At 45.1% G+C, this 22,490-nt stretch overlaps 1 protein-coding gene across 1 annotated transcript in view; it reads right to left on the reverse strand.

Moving 5' to 3' along the window:
• SH3BP5 (SH3 domain binding protein 5) overlaps positions 1-4,333 on the reverse strand; it is an 81,112-nt gene extending 76,779 nt beyond the window's left edge. Inside the window, exons 1-2 of the mRNA XM_081234686.1 lie at positions 4,074-4,333; positions 2,293-2,355 (exon numbers count right to left, since the gene is read on the reverse strand). Coding sequence (XP_081090812.1) covers positions 2,293-2,355; positions 4,074-4,208 — 198 coding nt within the window. The 5' untranslated portion in view covers positions 4,209-4,333. The remainder of the gene's footprint in view (positions 1-2,292; positions 2,356-4,073) is intronic.
• Positions 4,334-22,490: the final 18,157 nt, after the last annotated feature.

Below are 22,490 nucleotides of genomic sequence, written 5' to 3' on the forward strand. Positions count from 1 at the left end.
GGGCGGCCAGTGCCCGTCTGAAGGGACACAGCCCACCGCACACATGGCCACAAGGTCCCTGGCGGGTTCTGGGATCATGACAAGCATCCAGAGAGCCTGCAAGGAGGCTGAAACCCCACAGATTAGACGCCCACTGTGGCCCAGGGCCACGTGCACCTCCTGTGCACTTGAAACGTGGCTGGTCCAAAGTGAGACGTGCTCTAGGTGTAACAGATGCACAAGATTTCCAAGACTTGGTACAAAAATATACGTAAAACATCTCATTCATGATTGTATTGATTCCATATTGAAATTACTGTATCTTGGACATTCTGGGTTAAAGGAACTAGATTAAAATTAACTTCACCTGTTTCCTGTTGCTTTTGAGCGTGGCTGCTAGGAAGTTTTCATGACGTACAGAGCTTGGCACTATACTTGTCTGAGTACACCTGGGTTATAATAATGCCATGGAAAGGGCAGCCAGTGACACAGGCCAGCCCTGACCACCTCTCTCGGCTACTGGCTAATACTCTCCAGAGGCAGGCAGGAAACACCTGTCCCGTGGCTTCCTGTGACACACAAAGACCTAAGTGTGTTCCAAAAGAGGGCTCAGAAATCAAGGCTGAAAAGAGTTAAGAGATGAAACAATTGTGCCCTCAGAAGGGGAGCACCACCATAACAGGGGCCAGTATCGAGCAGGTCTACAGATATGTGTTGAATGAATAAACCAGTACTTTGCAAAAAAAAAAAAAAAAAAACGATTTCTAAGTTGTCTGCTCATATTTGGGATAGAATACAAGAGCTGGAGGGGACCTGGAAAATGACCAGGCTCTGCCATGTCGCTGAACTGTGAGGACGCTGTGCTTCCGTGTCCTTCCCTGAAGAAGAGGTGGTCCCTGCCGGTCCCTACCTGCCAGGCCCACAGTGTCCAGTAGAACTTTCTATGATGATGGGAGTCTTTTCTGATCTGTCCATTACAGTGCCTACTGGGCCCTCGAAACGTGGCTACTGTGACTGAGGAAGTGAAATTTAATCTTATTTAACTGTAATTAATTTAAGTTTAAATTCAAATAGCCACATGTGGCAAAAGGCTGCCATCCTGGACAGCACAGCTCTGGCCTGCTGTGACAGGCAGGAAGGAGATAAAGCTTGTAAAAAGCACTTTGGAAATGCCAAATCCTGACAGAAATGGTAGGGGTTTTGTTGTTGAATGTATTACAAATGCGAGATTCTGAGAGATTTCAATTGCCCAACGAAGAAACTTGATTCATCGTAAGTGAAAAAATTTAAACACACAGATTGTACTTCACCTGGGGGAGAAGTGTGTTCACAGACACCTGTAATCAGAACAGAGCAAGAACGCTTCACACACAGCTCAGAAAACTAGCTTTAACCCTCTGGGCCACAGTACCTCCAGGGCCTCGACAAGCAGGCAGAAATCAAGGTTGCCAGGGTGTTGCTGGTAAGATTACATTCCTATCTCCCACCCCCTCACTCTAGGGACCAGCGGTGTCCTGCCCCTTCCGCTGACCTTCCCTACCATTCCTCCTGCTACAGAAACGGGTCCTCCCACAGCCCTCAGACAAAAGCAGGGGTTGTTCAAATTTGATGGATGGTAAAACCAACCAGTGCTGAAAAGGGATGCGGACTAAGTGGGAGCTGTGAAGAATGCTAATCTGTTTACACTCAGGTTGGAAGATGCTCATGAAATTCAAATCAAGTTCTCGGCTCCCAAGATTCTTCCCAGCAGGAAAGCCCTTCCCAGTCTAAACAGCTTTTCGGTACCATTAAAATCATTATATTCTGTGCACAAGCAGACAATAAAGAAAAAAAAAGCAGGGGAGTGGAAGGGGGGGTGAATGATTAGGGCCAGAAAGTCAAACAAGTCTAAGTCTTTCAGAGGAAACACACAATATTTCCAAGTACCAGTGTAAGGAGCTGCCCTAAAATATTTAAAAGATTTTGTGAGCTCATTCATTCTTGTCCATTAAAGAGCACAGCTACTTTTCCCCTCAGTCCTTTTAACTTTTCCACAGACACATTAACTTTAGGGCTTAAGCGTGTGTAATGCCCTTGGTTTGGGCCCCTCGGAGCTTCCATGATGAAAACCACGTGAAACTGGATCCACACGTGTTCCACCCACAAGCTGGCCTCAGTGGTGTAATTTATTCTGTCAGGCAGCAGCAGGCTGTTGCTCAACTTCGAGGACGGAATGCCAGCAACCACCCTCCAGCTATTAAAACAAAATGAACCAGCCTGGGGTCAGCGGGACAGACGCCACTTCACTGAGAAAAGAGACCCAGCTTTCCGTACCTCAAGTTCAGTCTCCCGTCTGTTTATATCATCCGTGGATTGATTTAACTTCTCCAGTTCTCCCTGATGAAGAAAAGGGACAGAGAAAAGATTCAGGGATTTGTCTTTTGTTGCCAGTATGACTCAGCCCCAGTACCTGCAAATTACTCTGGCACAATTTGTAGGAAGAGGAACGACTCAGTGGTAATTCTCAAGGAAAACAGTTGAGCCTTGGCTGGAAGAACAAATGAATGTCAGCATTTCTGAAACCTTTTTCTTGATGGTGGTCTTTTTGAAAATGACTTTAAGGTCCTAGGAATTTGTCTTCTCTTAGAAGGTCAATTATCTATTCCAGGTATGTGCCTTCAGGTAAACCCACCTGTTACAAATGGTTTAGAGGCTGAATCAAAACAATGCTTTCTGCTTTAGAGCAAGGATTTTGCAGAAAAGATAATAAAAGAAAACAAAGCCAAGCCTAAAGTATAAACCCAATGAAATAATTTAAATCAAGGATACAATTCTGGCATTATCTCATCCATGGTTGAGTATTTTTCTGTAGGAATGAAAAGTCTTTTCAAACTGCCAGTTATTCAACCTACCTGGCTGTTTTACAAAACAAACAACTAAAACTAGCTTTAATCCTGATCCTTTAAATAAACATTTACACACTGACATTTTGTTAAAAAAAAAGTGCCCAGCGTGAAGTTAACTCATTCTACTCAGCAAACAAAGGACCTTGTGAACAGAATTCCCCTGCCAAGAAAACAAAATTGAGTAGCCCGAACTGATTTTAATAGAATTCCTAATGCAAAGATTTTTCCACCTGATTTTTATCTTGCTAACCTGCCAAAACAATTCATTTAAATGCAACAGCTGAGTTAAATGAGCTTTTAATTGATCTGCGAGCTTAAAAACCAATTAAGTCTCCAGAAACTGCAGCACATGCTGAAAAGCAATATTTAAAATAATAAATAAATAAAAAACAGCTTTATGGAAAGGGTAGAAAAACGGGTCTTCGAAAGCTGTGTGATGTCCTTTTTGCTTGGAGGGTGAAGAGGTTAAGCTGTCACTCCGAGATCTCGGCTTGGAAATCGTTTTTAATCATCTCCCAGAGAAATGGAGGCACAGGAACCGGGCCAACCCTCTTGCCTTCTCGCGCGTCAGCTATGCGCACCGCTTGTCCCAGATTTCTGTTCACACCCGACCTCATATGGAGGGAAAGCTGGGTTTTAAACCGTTTGAGGCCAAGCGGAGAGCTGAGCCAGTGGTGACAATAAGCCCTTCGGTTTGCTAACAATGAATCAGAGGAGAAAGGAGATGGCTCAGGCCGGGCACCTCTGCCAGCAGGAGGCTCCGACCCCCAGGCACGGGTGGCCGCCCACCTGCAGGGGCCGACGACGCCCACCGCCCCGGGAGCCCGCGCCTAAGCGGCCGGCCCGGCTCCCGGAGCCCGGAGGTTGTGCAAAGCCCGCGGCGCCGCGAGCCCGGCCGGGTACCCAGACGCCGGCGTGGCGCCCCCGCCCCCTTTCCTCTTTGTTGCGCAACCGCCCGCAGCGCTGGGCACGCTGCTGCGACCCCCGGATCCTGCCGGGGAATCCCGGCGATAGAGTCAGGCTGCGTCCACGCGGGCACCGCAGCCTCCCAGGAACCGGGGGAAACCGGGTTCTCAGACCCTCTCCTCCAGCCCCGGACTTACGCTGCCACCTCCCCCGGGCTCAAGCACCGGTGGGGGGTGGGGGAGGCGGCTGCGAGGTGGACTCAGTGCAGATGCCGGGGTCCTTGTGCACCCCCGCGCGCCCTACCTGGATCCGGGGGTCCACCTCTTCCTCCTCCTCCAGCCCCGGCTCCATCCCCTCCTCCTCTTCCTCCGAGTCCCGGGCTGGCGGCGGCAGCTCGGCCGGCTCCTCCGGACGGCTCCGCTTCGGCGCCGCGTCCATGCGGGCGGGCGGACTTGGGAGCGCGGGGGTGGCGGCCGCAGACTGGGCCGGAGCCGTCTGGCCACCGCCCGGCGCCCTCAGAAGGCGCCGCTCGCCGCCGCGGGTTCCCGGGCCCAGCTCAGGAGGAAGTGGGCGCGGTCGCCCCCTCTCCGCCGTGGCCGTCAGCGCAGCGCCGCCCGCTCCGCCCCCAGCCCGCCGGCTCTGCGCGGCCCCGACTCTAGACCTGGCCGGCCGGCCGGCCGGGATAGCTGGGGCTCCGTCACAAAACCTCACTCCCGGAACACGTGAGGGTGGTGAAATGGGGGAGCCCTCACCCCCCTTTACCATAGCAGCCCGACTAGATCACAATTTGCCCAACGTCGGCCGCCTGGTGTCAGGGTGCTTTTCTCTCCCTCCCTCCTCTGCTAAGGCAATTGACTGCATGCAAGGAAAGTTTGGGGTATTCCCACCATCTGAAGGCACCTTTAGAAGCTTGTACTCAGTGACCCTGGACCAGTTTCAAGACTCACTCAAACCCCTGTGTACACTCAAAGCGCTTTTGTCCCCTTGGGTTAACCTGGGGAAATGTGTGTACCTGAAGATTTCCCCAGAAAAGGGAACTGAAACATGCTTACATAGACACAAAAGAACAAAGAAGGGAGCCAGCTGCAGCTCCTTGCGTGGATTCCTTGCCCAAAGGCTGTGGTCCCCATTGAGCAGAGCTCCATACGCAAGCTCCTGTGCTTTCACAGTTGCGGGATGGTCCTACCTGAAGAGGCAGGAAGCATGGAAAATCCATTGATCAGGGATGTGTGTGGTGAGTGGGTGCCTGCCAGTAGACCCTTCTCAAGGAGATGCGAGTGCAACCCCTGTTCATGGGCACGCGCCATCCAAGGATTTGTGAACTGGTGAGGTTTCCTGCCCACCCTGAACGAGCAGAGAGCCAGAACTTGCCTGGCAAATTCAACATCACAAAAAGCCAAAGAATAAGGGGAATGTTTGTGCTTTTATGAAATGGCAGGGCCACTGTGATGTCAGGAGAGCAGAAGGTCAGATGACCTTAGCAAAGCAAGCAAGGACATTGCCACTGGCCATTGCTAATGTGTCCTTCACTACAAAAATGCAGAGCATACACACTTTCTACACAGAAGCTTGTGGCCTGTGGGCTCTGTGAGTTCGGAGGGCAGACTTGCTTGAGAAAGGAGCTTCTTCCCGAGAGCCTGTCATTAAAGCCAACCTTGGGAAACGTGCTTATGATGGTTTTATCAAAAGCTAAGTTGGGGGGGGTTACTCCTTGGGCAAGGCTCCACCCTATACACTCTGGCACTGTGGTCCACCATCACAGGAGCTTGCTTGTCTCCTGGAGGTAACACAGGTGTACACCATGGGTTTGGTTGTGAACAGGTCACACCTGTTCACTGTTCTTTAAATCAAGTGAAAGTCAGCAGTTCTTTGTGAGATGTTCTCAAGTTCCCTGCTAAAGACATAGTTGCTTTTCATCTTCCAGGGATCGATGAAGGCAGGGTCAAGATGGCCGTTAAGAGTCACAGACTGAGACAGAGGTTGAAAACAAGTGAGGTCAGCCCTGATTCTAAATGCTTCCCAAGTGGTGGAACCTCATCATCACCATTCAAACAACAGCCTCCAAATTACATTACTGTTTAAGCTTAGATCTAAGAGCAATAGGATGGTTCAAAATGCCTTTATGGGGGGACTTCCCTGATAGCGCAGTGGTTAAGAATCCGCCTGCCAATGCAGGGGACACGGTTTTGATCCCTGGTCCAGGAAGATCCCACATGCCAAGGAGCAACTAAGCCCATGCGCCACAACTACTGAGCCTGCGCTCTAGAGCCCGCGAGCCACAACTACTGAGTCTGCATGCTGCAACTACTGAAGCGCACGTGCCTAGAGCCCATGCTCCGCAACAAGAGAAGCCCGTGAACTGCAAAGAAGAGTAGCCCCTGCTCGCCAAAACTAGAGAAAGCCCCCGTGCAACAACGAAGACCCAACACAGCCAAAAATAATAATAATAATAAAAATAAATACATAAATAAAATGTAGTCTCTTTAAAAAAAATGCCTTTATGGGATGTAGGGAAACTGCTCCTGAACACTGAATATCACTGTAGACTTCTGTTGTTTTATTTTTAGAAGACCTGGGCCAGCTATAGCATGATGTTCTAAAGTTAAAATAAGGAAAATAAATAAACCATAGCAGTACTATATATTTCTATTGACACATACATATGCACATCAATGCATAGAAAAGGGTCTGGAAGGAAGATTCATACCCAACAAAGAGTGGCTAGCCCTGGAAAAGGCAGTATGGAGGGGCCCAAGATTGGCTAGGATGGGGTTGGGCATGGCAAAGGGAACTTTTAATCTCTCGATAATGTTTTCATTTTTTACAAGGAGGATGTATTTATGATTATTTGTGTAATTCTAAAATAAATTTAAAATAATGCATACTGTATTAGTTTTCTGTTGCTACCACAAATTTAGTGGCTTAAAACAGCATTTGTTCATTACCTCACAGTTCTGTAGGCCTGATGTTGAGGCAGGGTGTGACTAGCTTGCCTGACGTTGAGGCAGGGTGTGACTAGCTTCTCTGCTCAGAGTCTCCCAGACTGAACCAGGGTGTTGATCAGGCTGCATTCCTTTCTGAAGGCTCTGAGGAAAAAGTCCTTCCAAGCTCATTCAGGTTGCTGGCTGAATTCAGTTCCTTGTGGTTGTAGGACTAAGGTCCCCATTTCCTTGCTCTCAGCCAAGGGCCAACCTGAATTCCTTGCCACATGCCCCCCTCCATCTTCAAAGCCAGCAGCAGAGAATTTCCTTGGGTTGAGTCCATCTCACACTACAATCTACTCTTCAGGAAAAGCCCAGTCCCTTTTAAGGATTCACTTGATTAGGTCAGGTCCACACAGAATAAAGTCACCTGTGCCATATTCACAACCTAATCATGGTGGTGACTGTCCCATCATATTTACAAGTTCCCACATTTTACAGGAATATGTACAGCAGGGGGCAGGAAATGGGGCAATCTTATACTTCTGACTACCTCACATACTAAGAAGGCAAGCCATGTAAGTGGCTCGTAACCCAAGCAAATGCTTAGTATTTATTTTAGCTGCCATATTGATCTAGATGAGTGGTTCTAAAGGTATGGGCTGGAGACTTCTGAAGTTCTCTGAGAACTTTCAGGATGCCCATGAGATCAAAACTAGTTTTAGACAAATACTAGACAAGACTTGCTTTTCCCACTCTCATTCTCTTACAAGTATTCACTGGAGTTTCCCAGAAGTTACATGACACATGATACAACAGAGTGAATGCAGAAGATACGAGCATCCAGCTTCGTCTTGCTAAAGCCACCTGTTAAAGAGATGTGCAAAAATGTAAAACAATGCCCTTCTCACTATTTGTTTTGTTTTGGAAACAATTTTATTTTTCATTTTGGAAATGAGTTATTTTTCATAAAATTATGATATTTATGTTAACATGTAGTGAATGTGTTGTTATTTTTAGATGAATTAATTTAAAAAGTTTTAAAAATTGTTTTAATTTCTACACAGTAACCACCTGTAGATTCAACCACATAAACAACAGCTCTTTGAGATCTTCAATGGCTTAAAAAAATATAAAGAAGTACTAGCAACAAAAAGTTTGAGAACCACTGAGCTAGAGGAAACATATCCTCCAGTTTGAGTTATCCATTTTTATTTCCATAAATGTTCCACTGCCTCCTTCACTCAAAAGATTCATCACCTCTCCCAAGACCCCATTGGTGGAGTATTTGGGGCACAGTACATTTTTGTCCATTTCAAAAGACTTTAAATATAATTTAATAATTTAAGTGATTGAGATCATTAGATAAGGTGCTGCTTATGTATGGTTATTTCCTGGGATCTATATTTTGTCAATTCCTATGAAGAATTCATCACCCAGTTATAACATTGCCCCTTTGGAGAAACAGTCAGCTTTTTAGTGCCTTGTGTGTGATGTGGTTTCCGAGAACACGCCTCTGCTTGCCAGGCTTTGGGAGGTCCCGAGTGGTGGGGGGCACACCTGTACCAGAGCTGTGATTTTTGGCAGCCTGATCACATGGTGCGTGATGTGGGCAAAGTGGGGATGGCCAACGTCTTAGCAGAATCCTGAGGACTGCTTTACTAGGAGACATACTCCCTGTTGTCCACTGAAGAAAAATGCACAGCCTGAAAGTTGCGAGTTATGTTTTATTTGGGGAACGTCCTGAGGACTATAGCCCGGGAGGCAGCCTCTCAGGCAGCTCTGAAGGAACTGCTCCAAAGAGGTGGGGGAAGCCAGGACATTTAAAAGTTTTTGCTGGGGGTGGGGGGAAACATGTAGCCAAACATCAAAAGATGACTGCTAATCACAAAAACAGACATCTCAAGTTAATGATTTTCATGCTTTTCTATGTATGTGAAGATGCAAGTGTCTGGGCTCATTGAAATTATTCCTTAGATGTGCATAGTAACTATCTAGGGCCAGTACCCTGGTTTTCTCCATCCTGAATGCCCTCAGGGTTCGCCAGCAGGGCTGATGACTTGATGGCTGCAACATTCTTTGTCCACACTGTTCAATTTATTTTTACTATCTCCTTGTAGTGTGGTTAAACTGGGGGGAAATATGTGTTTGTTCCCTGCCCCTCCACTTCCTCAAGCTGAAAATCTTCCTTGATGAAAATCACAGCCCCTGTGCTGCCCCAGTTGCCACAGAGCACAGTGGGCTGACATTTAGAAAGAAGGAGGAAAAAGGTATCTGGCAGGATGAACCTAGGTTTACATATTTCTCCATATTGGGTCCTTATTTGTCATGATCTGGTTTCTTTCATGGGATTAATGTCAACCTCTCCTTTTGTAACCCCACCTCCTCACTGGTGTCACACATTTATCATCAAGCCTCCTCCTCCCTGAATTATAAAGCAAGCAAGTGTCCAGCAAAGGGAGACCCTCTCCTTATTTAGTCCCCCAGTTGGAGTGAGCATTTGGGGATGTTTCTATTTCCATAGGTGTGGAAAGAAACTTGGGTTTATTTAATAAACACGCAAAGAAAATCCTGCCATGTTCAAGGGACCTCACATTCCTGTCTTCGGGTGAAGAGAGGGTCTCTAACTGTGTTTAAAATGTTCTCGGCCTTTTTTGTGAAAAGAGAAACGTGACCTTTTCCCCCAAACTCATGAACACCCAGGAGTGGAGGCCTGAGAGGAAGTAAGGAGGTCTGCTGACCTCAGGGAGCTTGGATGGAGTTTAGGGCAGAATGAGGGATAGTGCTGACCATTCACCTGGCTGAAGGAGCAGCCCTTTCCCTCCTGGCTGCTGTAAAGGGCTGTGTCACACTCTATGGGAACACAGAGGTCATCCCATCTTCTGCCTACAAGGGCCAGCGTGGTTTTACAGAGAAGATGACACTGGGCCTTGAATAATAAACAGAATTTCCTCAAACAAGGGAGGAGGATTTTGCCAAAGAAAGAAAAAAAGGGCTTCCCAGATAGGCAATAACATGGGGAAATCATGGAGGGGGTGGACCGGTCAGGAATAGCAGAGAGAGAGACCATGTCAACTTGGGACCCAGGAGGGACAGTGGGAAGTGGAAGGGGCAGGGGATGAAGCCTAAAGTAGAGTCTGGGGCAGGTCCTCAAGGGCCATGAGTGACAGGCTCAACCTTTGAACTACAGACCATAGACAATGAGATGCTGTTCACTCGTTTGTCCATTTATTCATCCAACAAATATTAACTGAGTACTTAGTATGTTTTAGACACTATACCAGAGGCCAAGGTATCACTATGAACAAAAGACACTACCTCTCTGCTGTCATGGAGATAAATGTATAATAGGTCAGGGTGATCAGGGCCAAGGGCCAAGTAGGGGATGGACAGAGAAAGAGGGGTGCTGTTGTGGTTATGGAGAAGGCTCCCTGAGAAGGGCAGTTTGAGTCAAGACCCCAAAGAAATGAGAGAGCAAACCCCCCGTCCCTTTGGGGAAGAGCACTCCAGCGCCTGAAGCATGTGTAGGGGTCCCAGGAGCTTGGTGGGAGAGAAAGCAAGAGAGTTAGGCTGGGAGATGAGGATGCCTCTTCTGGTTACTGCCCTTTTCTCAGTGAAATTGTGAGCAAGGTCATCGGCTGTGAATAAGGGGGGCATGGGGGGCATTGGAGCAACCCTGGCGGTTAGAGGAGAGATGTGAATGGCTATCCAGGAGAGCTGGGAAGTGAGTGCCCAGGGGAATATATTCTAATTGTCAGGCTGCACTGAGGACCCATCTGTGGCTGGAGATTCTCAATGAGACCACTCATCACAGGATGAATGGTTTTGCCTACCCAACTTCAGCATCAGCATACAGGTGGAAAGTAGTAAGAACGCGAGATTTCACCAGGGCTGGGATTATGTTGGGTTCCCACAGTGGTGGGGAAGAGGGGTGAGGGAATCATGGGTGACAGCAGGTGTAGGGATTTAATGGTGGCTCATGGGATCTAAGCTGGATCAAACGGGAAGGGTGGGCATAAGGGGGTGAGGCAGGGGCTGTTAAAATAGTTCCAGGGAGTGATGATCCATCCCTGAATCAAGGGATAGAAAGATGGGAATGGACCTGAGACTAATGGAACCTGGTGGTTGGTAAGATCTGGAGGAAGAGAGGGAGGGAGGGAGGGAGGGAAGGAGGGGAAAGAGTCAAAGATGATTCCAAACTTTCCAGTTTGAGGGACTGGATGACACCATTAATTGGCACCTATGCTATAGAAGTTTGGGCTGGGAAGATAATAAATTATCATTTTTTTAGAACATACGGATTTTAAAGGGAAAACCCTGACAGTTCGACTCTCTGTTGTACTTGGAAATAGGGATCCAGGTTACCCAAGGGTTGAACAAAACTCTTTGGAAGACCTTTCCTATGGCCTCAATACACTTCCCTGCCATAGCAAGTGGGGTCCAGCTCACCTGGTCTGCAAGGATCACACCGGTTTTATTCCTGACACTGGGGGCCTCCAGGAAACAGAGGTGCAGTGGAAATCTCTTCTTTTGGTGGGGCTCCTGGAGAGCTGCAATGACAAAAATGATATCTTAACTGGGTTCAAATCCCAGCTGAACCCTTTGTGAGCTGACTTTAGACAAGCTGAACATTAATATCCTTCCTGTACAATAAGGGTAATCACACCGGTGCCTCCCGATCAGAGAGGTGGAGATTAAATAAAATGGTATTTACAGAATTACCAGCACATGACGAGACTTTATTTTATTTTTTTTAATATTTGTTTATTTATTTTTTTTATTTTGGCTGCACCAGGTCTTAGTTGCGGCACATGGGATCTTTTAGTTGTAGCATGTGGACTCTTAGTTGTGGCGTTCATGTGGGATCTAGTTCCCCGACCAGGGATCCCTGCACTGGAAGCTCAGAGTCTTATCCACTGGACCACCAGGGAAGTCCCCAGACAAAACTTTAATTCATGGTGCTTCCTTTGTCTTCTCTTCCTCTGCCCCATGGCTTAGACCTGAGGGAACCAGGTATTTTACATGAGAGATTTTTTTAAATGTCTTTAAAAGTGAAATCTGCAAGCTGAAAGTGGTCAGCAAAATGAATTCAATATGTTTTTAAGCACCTCTGACATGTATGCACAATTCCAGGTGCCAATTTGAGGCCTCCAGACATGGAGGTGACAAAGTCATAGGGTCTTCCTACTTGGGGAGACACGTCCCCACCAAACTTGTGCCCCAAGGAAGCAATCACGGGGTTCCTTCCTGTGAAACTAAGGCTCTTCCTGTCAAACTTCAATGCCATTTAAATGAAGATTCCCTGCAACACGGATTTTTTAAAAATTATTTGCATCTGCTTGTTAACCCCTATAAAATAGGAACTGCTCTCCTGGACTAAGGAAGAGTGGATCTGCATTCACACCACATCCTGGTGGCAGTGGCTGAAGAAATTGACATCAGCATCTTCTCTTGGCCACCCTGCCATCTTTACCTGCTGCCTTAGGTCAGAGGTGGCAAATTGGGAGCTCCTGGCTGGATCAGACTGGAGGGCACGTGTTGTCTGGCTGGCACAGTGCTCTGTAAATTGGAGGCAGCAGTTAAAATCCAGGCAGTACAAGAGAACTCACACTTCTCTATTTGGCGAGTCCAGAGATGGGAGGAGTGGCTGACCCTCTGGAAAGGATATGTTAGCCTCTGAGCCCTGGAGGCCGACCTGCTCAGTCTCACAGGCCACACCCTGGCACTAAGGCGATGCTGTAAGGTGACGAGGAGATGCAGGTTCCCTCTGCCTTCCTCCCACCCTCCCTTCTCTTCCTACGAACTCCAAAGGACCATGGCATGCGGCAAGAGGGAAGAGAACTCTAAAGTAGACCTCAAACCCTTGCTTTTCGCCCCCAGATGACTGGTTCTCAGAACTCAAGGAGCCGTAGAATCCAGTTCTTTGAAAGGGATCAGGGCCTCCAGATCACAAGGCATCTGTTTAATTCTGTGACTTGGTGACATCGGTATATAGTATTGCCAAATTGTCTTGCACTGTGGCTGCTCCCCTCTAATGAGAACCTTTATTTGTGTCCTAAATTGAATTAAGCTCAAGTGTCTTGACCCAGATGGACTACAGGCCAGAGTACTTAGAGAACCCAGCAAGGAAACTTTCAGTGTTTATCTGTGGTCTTAAAGGACCTGATGCCAAGGTCCTTTTAATGGTGCCAGAATCATGGAGACAGAAAAAAGTGTTCCATTAAAAAATAAGAGGGTTCCATACACTGCAAAGCAGTGAGTATAACAGATTGCAGGCGTGATTCTAGAATGGATTTTAAAGGGAAAGGTCATTTCTGTGCCCCAGAAGAAAAATGATTGAGCACTGTGATCTAGCTTGGGTTAACCAAGAACAAATTATGTCAGCCTTGCCCTCCCTTCCTTATTACACAAGTTTATTAGTCTAGCCAAGGAAGGAAATACGCAAAACAGGATATCTTCATTATTCAAAGATAACTGGTAGGGCTTCCCTGGTGGCGCAGTGGTTGAGAGTCCGCCTGCCGATGCAGGGGACACGGGTTCGTGCCCCGGTCCGGGAAGATCCCACATGCCGCGGAGCGGCTGGGCCCGTGAGCCATGGCCGTTGAGCCTGCGCGTCCGGAGCCTGTGCTCCGCAACGGGAGAGACCACAACAGTGAGAGGCCCACGTACCGCAAAAAAAAAAAAAAAAACAAAAAAACAAAGATAACTGGTAGAGGAAAAGGCCACTTAAATAAACCCACTTATAAAGGAAACCAAAATTTCACATTAAATAATGAAAAAAGACTTTTATTGGGGCTTTACTCTGCAAAATAAACTTAAAATTATGAAAATACGTTTTTTCTTCTCTTTTAAAGACTATTTAGTTGACAAATATTTACCAAGCATCTGTTATGTGGTGGCCTCTGGCAATGAAGACCCAGCAGTGAACAAATGAGACAAAATTCCTGCCTTCATTGTGGTTTATAGTCTAAGGGAAGACAGGGAAAAAAAATTAAATACATAAGTAAACAAAATTGTTGCAGTTAGTGATAATGATAATTGCCATGATGAGCAACAAAAAACAGGAAAACCAAATAAAGAGGCTGGAGGGTGGAGGCTGCCTCAGACAGGAGATGGAGAAGGCTCTCTGTGGATATGACATTTGAGCTGAGATTTGATGAGGAGGAGGAGTGGGCCAGCCACACTCTGAAGGAAAGAGTGATCGGGGTGGCACAGACCCTGAGCAGGGAGCTGGCTGGACAGCCCTTGAGATGGCCAGAGAGTGAATAGGGAGGACGGGGTGTTGAAATGACCATGGTCACATATCAGATGATGTGGGGCCTGGGAGGCCACAGGAAAGAGTTTGGATTTTATTATAAATGTGATGAGAAGCCACTGGAGGAATTGAAGTTGAGGAATAGCAAGATCCATTTTGTATTTTTTTTTTTTTTTTTTTTTTTTTTTTTTTTTGCGGTACGCAGGCCTCTCACTGTTGTGGCCTCTCCCGTTGCGGGGCACAGGCTCCGGATGCGCAGGCTCAGCGGCCATGGCTCACGGGCCCAGCCGCTCCGCGGCATATGGGATCCTCCCAGACCGGGGCACGAACCCGTATCCCCTGCATCGGCAGGCGGACTCTCAACCACTGCGCCACCAGGGAGGCCCCATTTTGTATTTTTAAAAGATGACCATGGCTTCTCTGTGGAAATGGGATGGCCATGAAGGCAACAGGGGGAGCAGGAACACTAGTTAGGAGGCTGTCACGGGGGCCCTAGCAAGAGACATGGCTAGACTGAGTAAATGGAGTGAGTCGACTGAGGATGTATTTTGAAGACAAATCCAACACGTGGGAATGGACAGAGGCAGAGGCATTAAGAATGACTCTTGAGATTTTGATGTGAGAAGTGGCTGAAAGATGCTGCCATTTACTGAGCGAGACAGGGAAGACTTGAGGAAAAGGTTTGCAGTCAAGAGGTATGGGGCTTCCCTGGTGGCGCAGTGGTTGAGAGTCCGCCTGCCGATGCAGGGGACACGGGTTCGTGCCCTGGTCCGGGAAGATCCCGCATGCCGCAGAGCGGCTGGGCTCATGAACCATGGCCGCTGAGCCTGCGTGTCCGGAGCCTGTGCTCCGCAACGGGAGAGGCCACAACAGTGAGAGGTCCACGTACAGCAAAAAAAAAAAAAAAAAAAAAGAGGTATGTTTTGCAGCTTAAATGTCCATTGACAAGATGAATGGGTAAAGAAGATGTGGTACGTATATACAATGGGATACTACTCAGCCATAATAAAGAATAAAACAATGCCATTTGCAGCAACATGGATGGACCTAGAGATTCACATACTAAGTGAAGTAAGTCAGACAGAGAAAGACCAATATCATATGATATTGCTTATATGCAGAATCTAAAAAAAATGACACAAATGAACTTATCTATGAAACAGAAACAGATTCACATAGAGAACAGACTTATGGTTGCCAAGGGGACAAGGGGTGGAGTGGGAGTTTGGGATTAGCCAATGCAAACTATTATATACAGAATGATAAACAACAAGGTCCTACTGTATAGCACAAGGAAATATATTCGGTTCCCATAAAGGAAAAGAATACGAAAAAGAATATATAAAAACTGAATCACTTTGCTGTACAGTAGAAATTAATAAAATATTGTAATTCAACTATACTTCAAAAAAATAAATTTAAAAAAAAGGTGTGTGGGCTTCCCTGGTGGCGCAGTGGTTAAGAACCCACCTGCCAATGCAGGGGACACGGGTTCGGGCCCTGGTCCGGGAACATCCCACATGCCACGGAGCAACTAAGCCCATGAGCCACAACTACTGAGCCTGTGCTCTAGAGCCCACGAGCCACGACTACTGAAGCCTGCATGCCACAGCTACTGAGGCCTGCATGCCTAGAGCCCGTGCTCCACAATAAAAGAAGGCACCACGATGAGAAGCCCACACACCGCAAAGAAGAGTACCCCCTGCTCACCGCAACTAGAGAAAGCCCGCACACAGCAACCAACCCAATGCACCCAACAACAATTAATTAATTAATTAATTATTTAAAAAATGAGGTGTGTTTTTGGACACCTAATTCTGAGAGGCCACTAAACGCACATATGCAGATGTCAAGTAGATAGGAGGATACACATCTGAAGGCCAAGTCCACAAATATAAATTTGAGAGTCAACTGCATATGGATGATATTTAAAACCATGGAACTGGATGAGATCACTTAGGACAGGGGGGATGCTGAAGGGGAAAGGACCAGGATGAAGCTGGGAGCACACCAACATCTAGAGGCAGGGCCTTGGAGAAGCCAGGAAAGAGTATTGCCACCAGCTCATCAGAATAGCAATACTCACCACCACAAAAATGATCAGTCAACTGACAAGGATTTTTTTTTTTACATCTTTATTGGAGTATAATTGTTCCATGATGCCGTGCCAGCTTCTGCTGTACAACAAAGTGAGTCAGCGATATGCATATATACATCCCCATTTCCCCTCCCTCTTGAGCCTCCCTCCCACCCTCCCTAACCCACCCCTCTAGGTCGTCGCAAAACATTGAGCTGATCTCCCTGTGCTATGCAGCAGCTTCCCACTAGCCATCGATTTTACATTTGGTAGTGTGTATATGTCAATGCTACTCTCTTGCTTCATCCCAGCTTACCCTTCCCCCGCTATGTCCTCAAGTCTGTTCTCTACATCTGTGTCTTTATTCCTGCCCTGCCACTAGGTACATCGGTACTGGTTTTTTAGATTCCATATATATGCATTAGCATACAATATTTGTTTTTCTCTTTCTGACTTACTTCACTCTGTATGACAGATCCTAGGTCCATCCACCTCGCTACAAATAACTCAATTTCGTTCCTTTTTATGGCTAAGCAATATTCCATTGTTTATATGTGCCACATCTTATTTATCCATTCATCTGTCAATGGGCACTTAGGTTGCTTCCATGTCCTGGCTATTGTAAATAGAGCTGCAATGAACATTGTGGTACATGACTCTTTTCAAATTATGGTTTTCTCAGGGTATATGCCCAGTAGTGGGATTGCTGGGTCATATGGTAGTTCTATTTTTAGATTTTTAAGGAACCTCCATACTGTTCTCAATAATGGCTGTATCAGTTTACATGCCCACCAATAGTGCTAGAGGGTTCCCTTTTCTCCACACCCTCTCCAGCATTTATTGTTTCTAGATTTTTTTTTAATTAATTAATTTATTTTTGGCTGTGTTGGGTCTTTGTTGCTGCATGCAGGCTTTCTCTACTTGTGGCTCACGGGGGCTACTCTTCATTTTGTTGCGCAGGCTTCTCATCGCGGTGGCTTCTCTTGTTGCAGAACACAGGCTCTAGGCGTGCAGACATCAGTAGTTGTGACATGCGGGCTCAGTAGTTGTGGTTCGTGAGCTCTAGAGCACAGTCTCAGTAGTTGTGGCGCATGGGCTTAATTGCTCCACAGCATGTGGGATCTTCCTGGACCAGGGCTCGAACCCACGTACCCTGCATTGGCAGGTGGATTCTTAACCACTGCACCACCAGGGAAGCCCCTGTTGCTAGATTTTTTTCATGATGGGCATTCTGACCAGTGTGAGGTGATATCTCATTGTGGTTTTGATTTGCATTTCTCTAATAATTAGCAATGTTGAACATGTCTTCATGCGCCTGTTGGCCATCTGTATGGCTTGTTTGGAGAAATGTCTATTTAGGTCTTCTGCTCATTTTTGGATTGGGTTTTTTTTTTATATTGAGCTGCATGAGCTGCTTGTATATTTTGGAGATTAATTCCTTGTCAGTTGCTTCATTTGCAAAAATTTTCTCCCATACTGAGGGTGGTCTTTTCATCTTGTTTATGGTTTCCTTTGCTGTGCAAAAGCTTTTAAGTTTCATTAGGTTCCATTTGTTTATTTTTGTTTTTATTTCCATTACTCTAGGAAGTGGGTAAAAAAAGGACCTTTATGTCATAGAGTGTTTTGCCTATGTTTTCCTCTAAGAGTTTTATAGTGTCTGGCCTTACATTTAGGTCTTTAATCCATTTTGAGTTTATTTTTGTGTATGGTGTTAGGAAGTGTTCTGATTTCATTCTTTTACATGTAGCTGTCCAGTTTTCCCAGCACCACTTATTGAAGAGGCTGTCTTTTCTCCTTTGTATATTCTTGCCTCCTTTGTCAAAGATAAGGTGACCATACGTGTGAGGGTTTATCTCTGGGCTTTCTATCCTGTTCCAATTATTGATATTTCTGTTTTTGTGCCAGTACCATACTGTCTTGATTACTGTAGCTTTGTAGTATAGTCTGAAGTCAGGGAGACTGATTCCTCCAATCTCCATTTTTCTTTCTCAAGATTGCTTTGGTTATTTGGGGTCTTTTGTCTTTCCATACAAATTGTAAAATTTTTTGTTCTAGTTCTGTGAAAAATGCCATGGGTAAGTTGATAGGGCTTGCTTTGAATCTGTAGATTGCTTTGGGTCGTATAATCATTTTCACAGTGTTGATCCTTCCAATCCAAGAACATGGTAAATCTCTCCATCTGTTTGTATCATCTTCAATTTCTTTCATCAGTGTCTTATAGTTTTCTGCCTACAGGTCTTTTGCCTCCTTAGATAGATTTATTCCTAGGTATTTTATTCTTTTTGTTGCAATGGTAAATGGGAGTGTATCCTTAATTTCTCTTTCTGATTTTTCATTGTTAGTGTATAGGAATGCAAGAGATTATTGTGCATTAATTTTGTATTCTTCTACTTTACCAAATTCATTGATTAGCTCTAGTAGCTCTCTGGTGGCATCTTTAGTATTTTCTATGTATAATATCATGTCATCTACAAACAGTGACAGTTTTACTTCTTCTTTTCCAATCTGGATTCCTTTTACATTTTTTCTTCTCTGATTGCTGTGGCTAAAACTTCCAAAACTATGCTGAATAATAGTGGTGAGAGTGGGCACCTTTGTCTTTTTCCTGATCTTAGTGGAAATGCTTTCAGTTTTTCACCATTGAGAATGATGTTGCCTATGGGTTTGTCATATATGGTTTTTATTATGTTGAGTTAGTTTCCCTCTATGCCCACTTTCTGGAGAGGTTTTATCATAAATGAGTGTTGAATTTTGTCAAAAGCTTTTTCTGCATCTACTGAGAAGATCATATGGTTTTTATCCTTCAAATTGTTAATATGGTGTATCACATGGATTGATTTGCGTATATTGGAGAATTCTTGCATTCCTGGGACTCCTCTGCTGGATCATGGTGTCTGATCCTTTTAATGTGCTGTTGGATTCTGTTTGCTAGTATTTCGTTGACGATTTTTGCACCTATGTTCATCAGTGATATTGGCCTGTAATTTTCTTTTTTTGTGACATCTTTGTCTGGTTTTGGTATCAGGGTGATGGTGGCCTTGTAAAATAAGTTAGGGAGTGTTCTTCCCTCTGCTATATTTTGGAAGAGTGAGAAGGATAGGTGTTAGCTCTTCTCTAAATGTTTGATAGAATTTGCCTGTGAAGCCATCTGGTCCTGGGCTTTTGTTTGTTGGAAGATTTTTTATCACAGTTTCAATTTCAGTGCTTGTGATTGGTCTGTTCATATGTTCTATTTCTTCCTGATTCAGTCTTGTCAGGTTGTGCATTTCTAAGAATTTGTCCATTTCTTCCAGGTTGTCCATTTTATTGGCATAGAGTTGCTTGTAGTAATCTCTCATGATCTTTTGTATTTCTGCAGTGTCAGTTGTTACTTCTCCTTTTTTATTTCTAATTCTGTTGATTTGAGTCTTCTCCCTTTTTTTCCTGATGAGTCTGGCTAATGGTTTATCAATTAGTTTATCTTCTCAAAGAACCAGCTTTTGGTTTTATTGATCTTTGCTATTGTTTCCTTCATATCTTTTTCATTTATTTCTGATCTGATCTTTATGATTTCTTTCCTTGTGCTAACTTTGTTTTTTTGTTGTTGTTTGTTTGTTTGTTTTTGCGGTTCGCGGGCCGCTCACTGTTGTGGCCTCTCCTGTCGTGGAGCACAGGCTCCGGACATGCAGGCTCAGCAGCCATGGCTCACGGGCCCAGCTGCTCTGCAGCATGTGGGATCTTCCCGGACCGGGGCACGAACCCGTGTCCCTTGCATCGGCAGGTGGACTCTCAACCACTGCGCCACCAGGGAAGCCCTGGGTTGTTTTTTTTTGTTGTTGTTCTTCTTCTCTAATTGCTTTAGTTGTAAGTTTAGGTTGTTTATTTGAGATGTTTCTTGTTTGTTGAGGTAGGATTGTATTGCTATAAACTTACCACTTAGAACTGCTTTTGCTGCATCCCATAGGTTTTGGGTCATCATGTTTTCATTGTCGTTTATTTCTAGGTATTTTTCGATTTCTTCTTTGATTTCTTCAGTGACCTCTTGGTTGTTTAGTAGCATATTGTTTAGCCTACATGTGTTTGTATTTTTTACAGTTTTTTTTACTGTAATTGATATCTAGTCTCACAGCGTTGTGGTTGGAAAAGATGCTTGATATGATTTCAATTTTCTTAAATTTACCAAGGCTTGATTTGTGACCCAAGATATGATCTATCCTGGAGAACGTTCCATGTGCACTTCAGAAGAAAGTGTATTCTGTTGTTTTTGGATGGAATGTCCTACAAATATCAATTAAGTCCATCTGCTCTAATGTGTCATTTAAAGTTTGTGTTTCCTTATTTATTTTCTGTTTGGATGATCTGTCCGTTGGTGTAAGTGGGGTGTTAAAGTCCCCTACTACTATTGAGTTACTGACAATTTTATGGCTGTTAGCATTTGCCTTATGTATTGAGGTGCTCCATGTTGGGTGCATAAATATTTACAGTTGTTAGATCTTTTTCTTGGATTGATCCCTTCATCATTATGTAGTGTCCTTCCTTTTCTCTTGTAATAGTCTTTATTTTAAAGTCTATTTTGTCTTATATGAGTATTGTTACTCCACCTTTCTTTTGATTTCCATTTGCATGGCCTATCTTTTTCCATCCCCTCACTTTCAGTCTGTATGTGTCCCTAGTTCTGAATTGGGTCTCTTGTAGACAGCATGTATATGGGTCTTGTTTTTGTATCCATTCAGCCAGTCTGTGTCTTTTGGTGGGAGCATTTAATCCATTTACATTTAAGGTACTTATTGATATGTATGTTCCTATTACCACTTTCTTAATTGTTTTGGTTTGTTTTTGTGGGTCTTTTCCTTCTCTTTTGTTTCCTGCCTAGAGAAGTTCCATTAGCATTGTTGTAAAGCTGGTTTGGTGCTGCTGAATTCTCTTAAATTTTGCTTATTTGTACGGCTTTTGATTTCTCCATCAAATCTGAATGAGATCCTTGCTGGGTAGAGTAATCTTGGTTGTAGGTTTTTCCCTTTCATCACTCCCTTCTGGCTTGTAGAGTTTCTGCTGAAAGATCAGCTGTTAACCTTATGGGGATTCCCTTGTATGTTATTTTTCCCTTGCTGCTTTTAATATTTTTTTGTGTGCTTAATTTTTGTTAGTTTGATTAATATGTGTTTTGGCATGTTTCTCCTTGAGTTTATCCTCTATGGGACTCTCTGCGCTTCCTGAACTTGATTATTTCCCTTCCCATGTTGGGGAAGTTTTCAACTATAATCTCTTCAAATATTTTCTCAGACCCTTTCTTTTTCTCTTCTTCTTTGGAGACTCCTATAATTCAAACTTTGGTGTGCTTAATGCTGTCCCAGAGGGCTCTGAGACTGTCCTCCATTCTTTTTTTTTTTTTTTTTTTTTTTTTTTTCTTTTTGCGGTATGCGGGCCTCTCACTGTTGTGGCCTCTCCCGCCGCGGAGCACAGGCTCCGGACGCGCAGGCCCAGCGGCCATGGCTCACGGGCCCAGCCGCTCCGCGGCATATGGGATCCTCCCAGACCGGGGCACGAACCCGTATCCCCTGCATCGGCAGGCGGACTCTCAACCACTGCGCCACCAGGGAGGCCCTGTCCTCCATTCTTTTCATTCTTTTTTCTTCTACTCTGTGACAGTTATTTCCACCATTCTATCTTCTAGGTCACTTATCCGTTCTTCTGCCTCAGTTATTCTGCTATTGACTCCTTCCAGAGTATTTTTTAATTTGAGTTATTGTATTGTTCATTACTGTTTGTTTGCCCTTTAGTTCATCTAGGTCCTTGTTAAATGTTTCTTGTATTTTCTCTATTCTATTTCTGAGATTTTGGATCATGTTTACTGTCACTACTCTGAATTCTTTTTCAGGTAGTTTGCCTATTTTCTCTTCATTTATTTGGTCTTGTGGGATTTTATCTTGCTCCTTTGCCTGCAAGATATTTCTCTGTCTTCTCATTTTGTCTAACTAACAGTATTTGAGGCCTCCTTTCCCTAGGCTTCAGGGTCATAGTTCCTCTTGCTTCTGTTCTCTGCCTCCAGTGGTGAGGTTGATCCAGTGGCTTGTGTAGGCTTTTTCTTTTTTTTTTTAATACATTTATTTATTCATTTATTTATTTTTGGCTGCGTTGGGTCTTCATTGCTGCGTGCAGACTCTTCTCTAGTTGCAGTGAGCGGGGGCTATTCTTCATTGCAGTGTGCAGGCTTCTCGTTGTGGTGGCTTCTCTTGTTGCAGAGCACAGGCTCTAGACACATGGGCTTCTGTAGCTGTGGCACACAGGCTCAGTAGTTGTGGCTCGCAGGCTCTAGAGTGCAGGTTCAGTAGTTGTGGCACATGGGATTTGTTGCTCTGCGGCATGTGGGATCTTCCCGGACTAGGGCTTGAACCTGTGTCCCCTGCATTGGCAGGCAGATTCTTAACCACTGTGCCACCAGGGAAGTGCCTTGTGTAGGCTTCTTTATGGAAGGGACTGGTGCCTGC

Source organism: Mesoplodon bidens (assembly GCF_964165515.1).
Source record: "Mesoplodon bidens genome assembly, chromosome: 5".
In the NCBI taxonomy this organism is placed as follows: Eukaryota; Metazoa; Chordata; class Mammalia; order Artiodactyla; family Ziphiidae; genus Mesoplodon; species Mesoplodon bidens.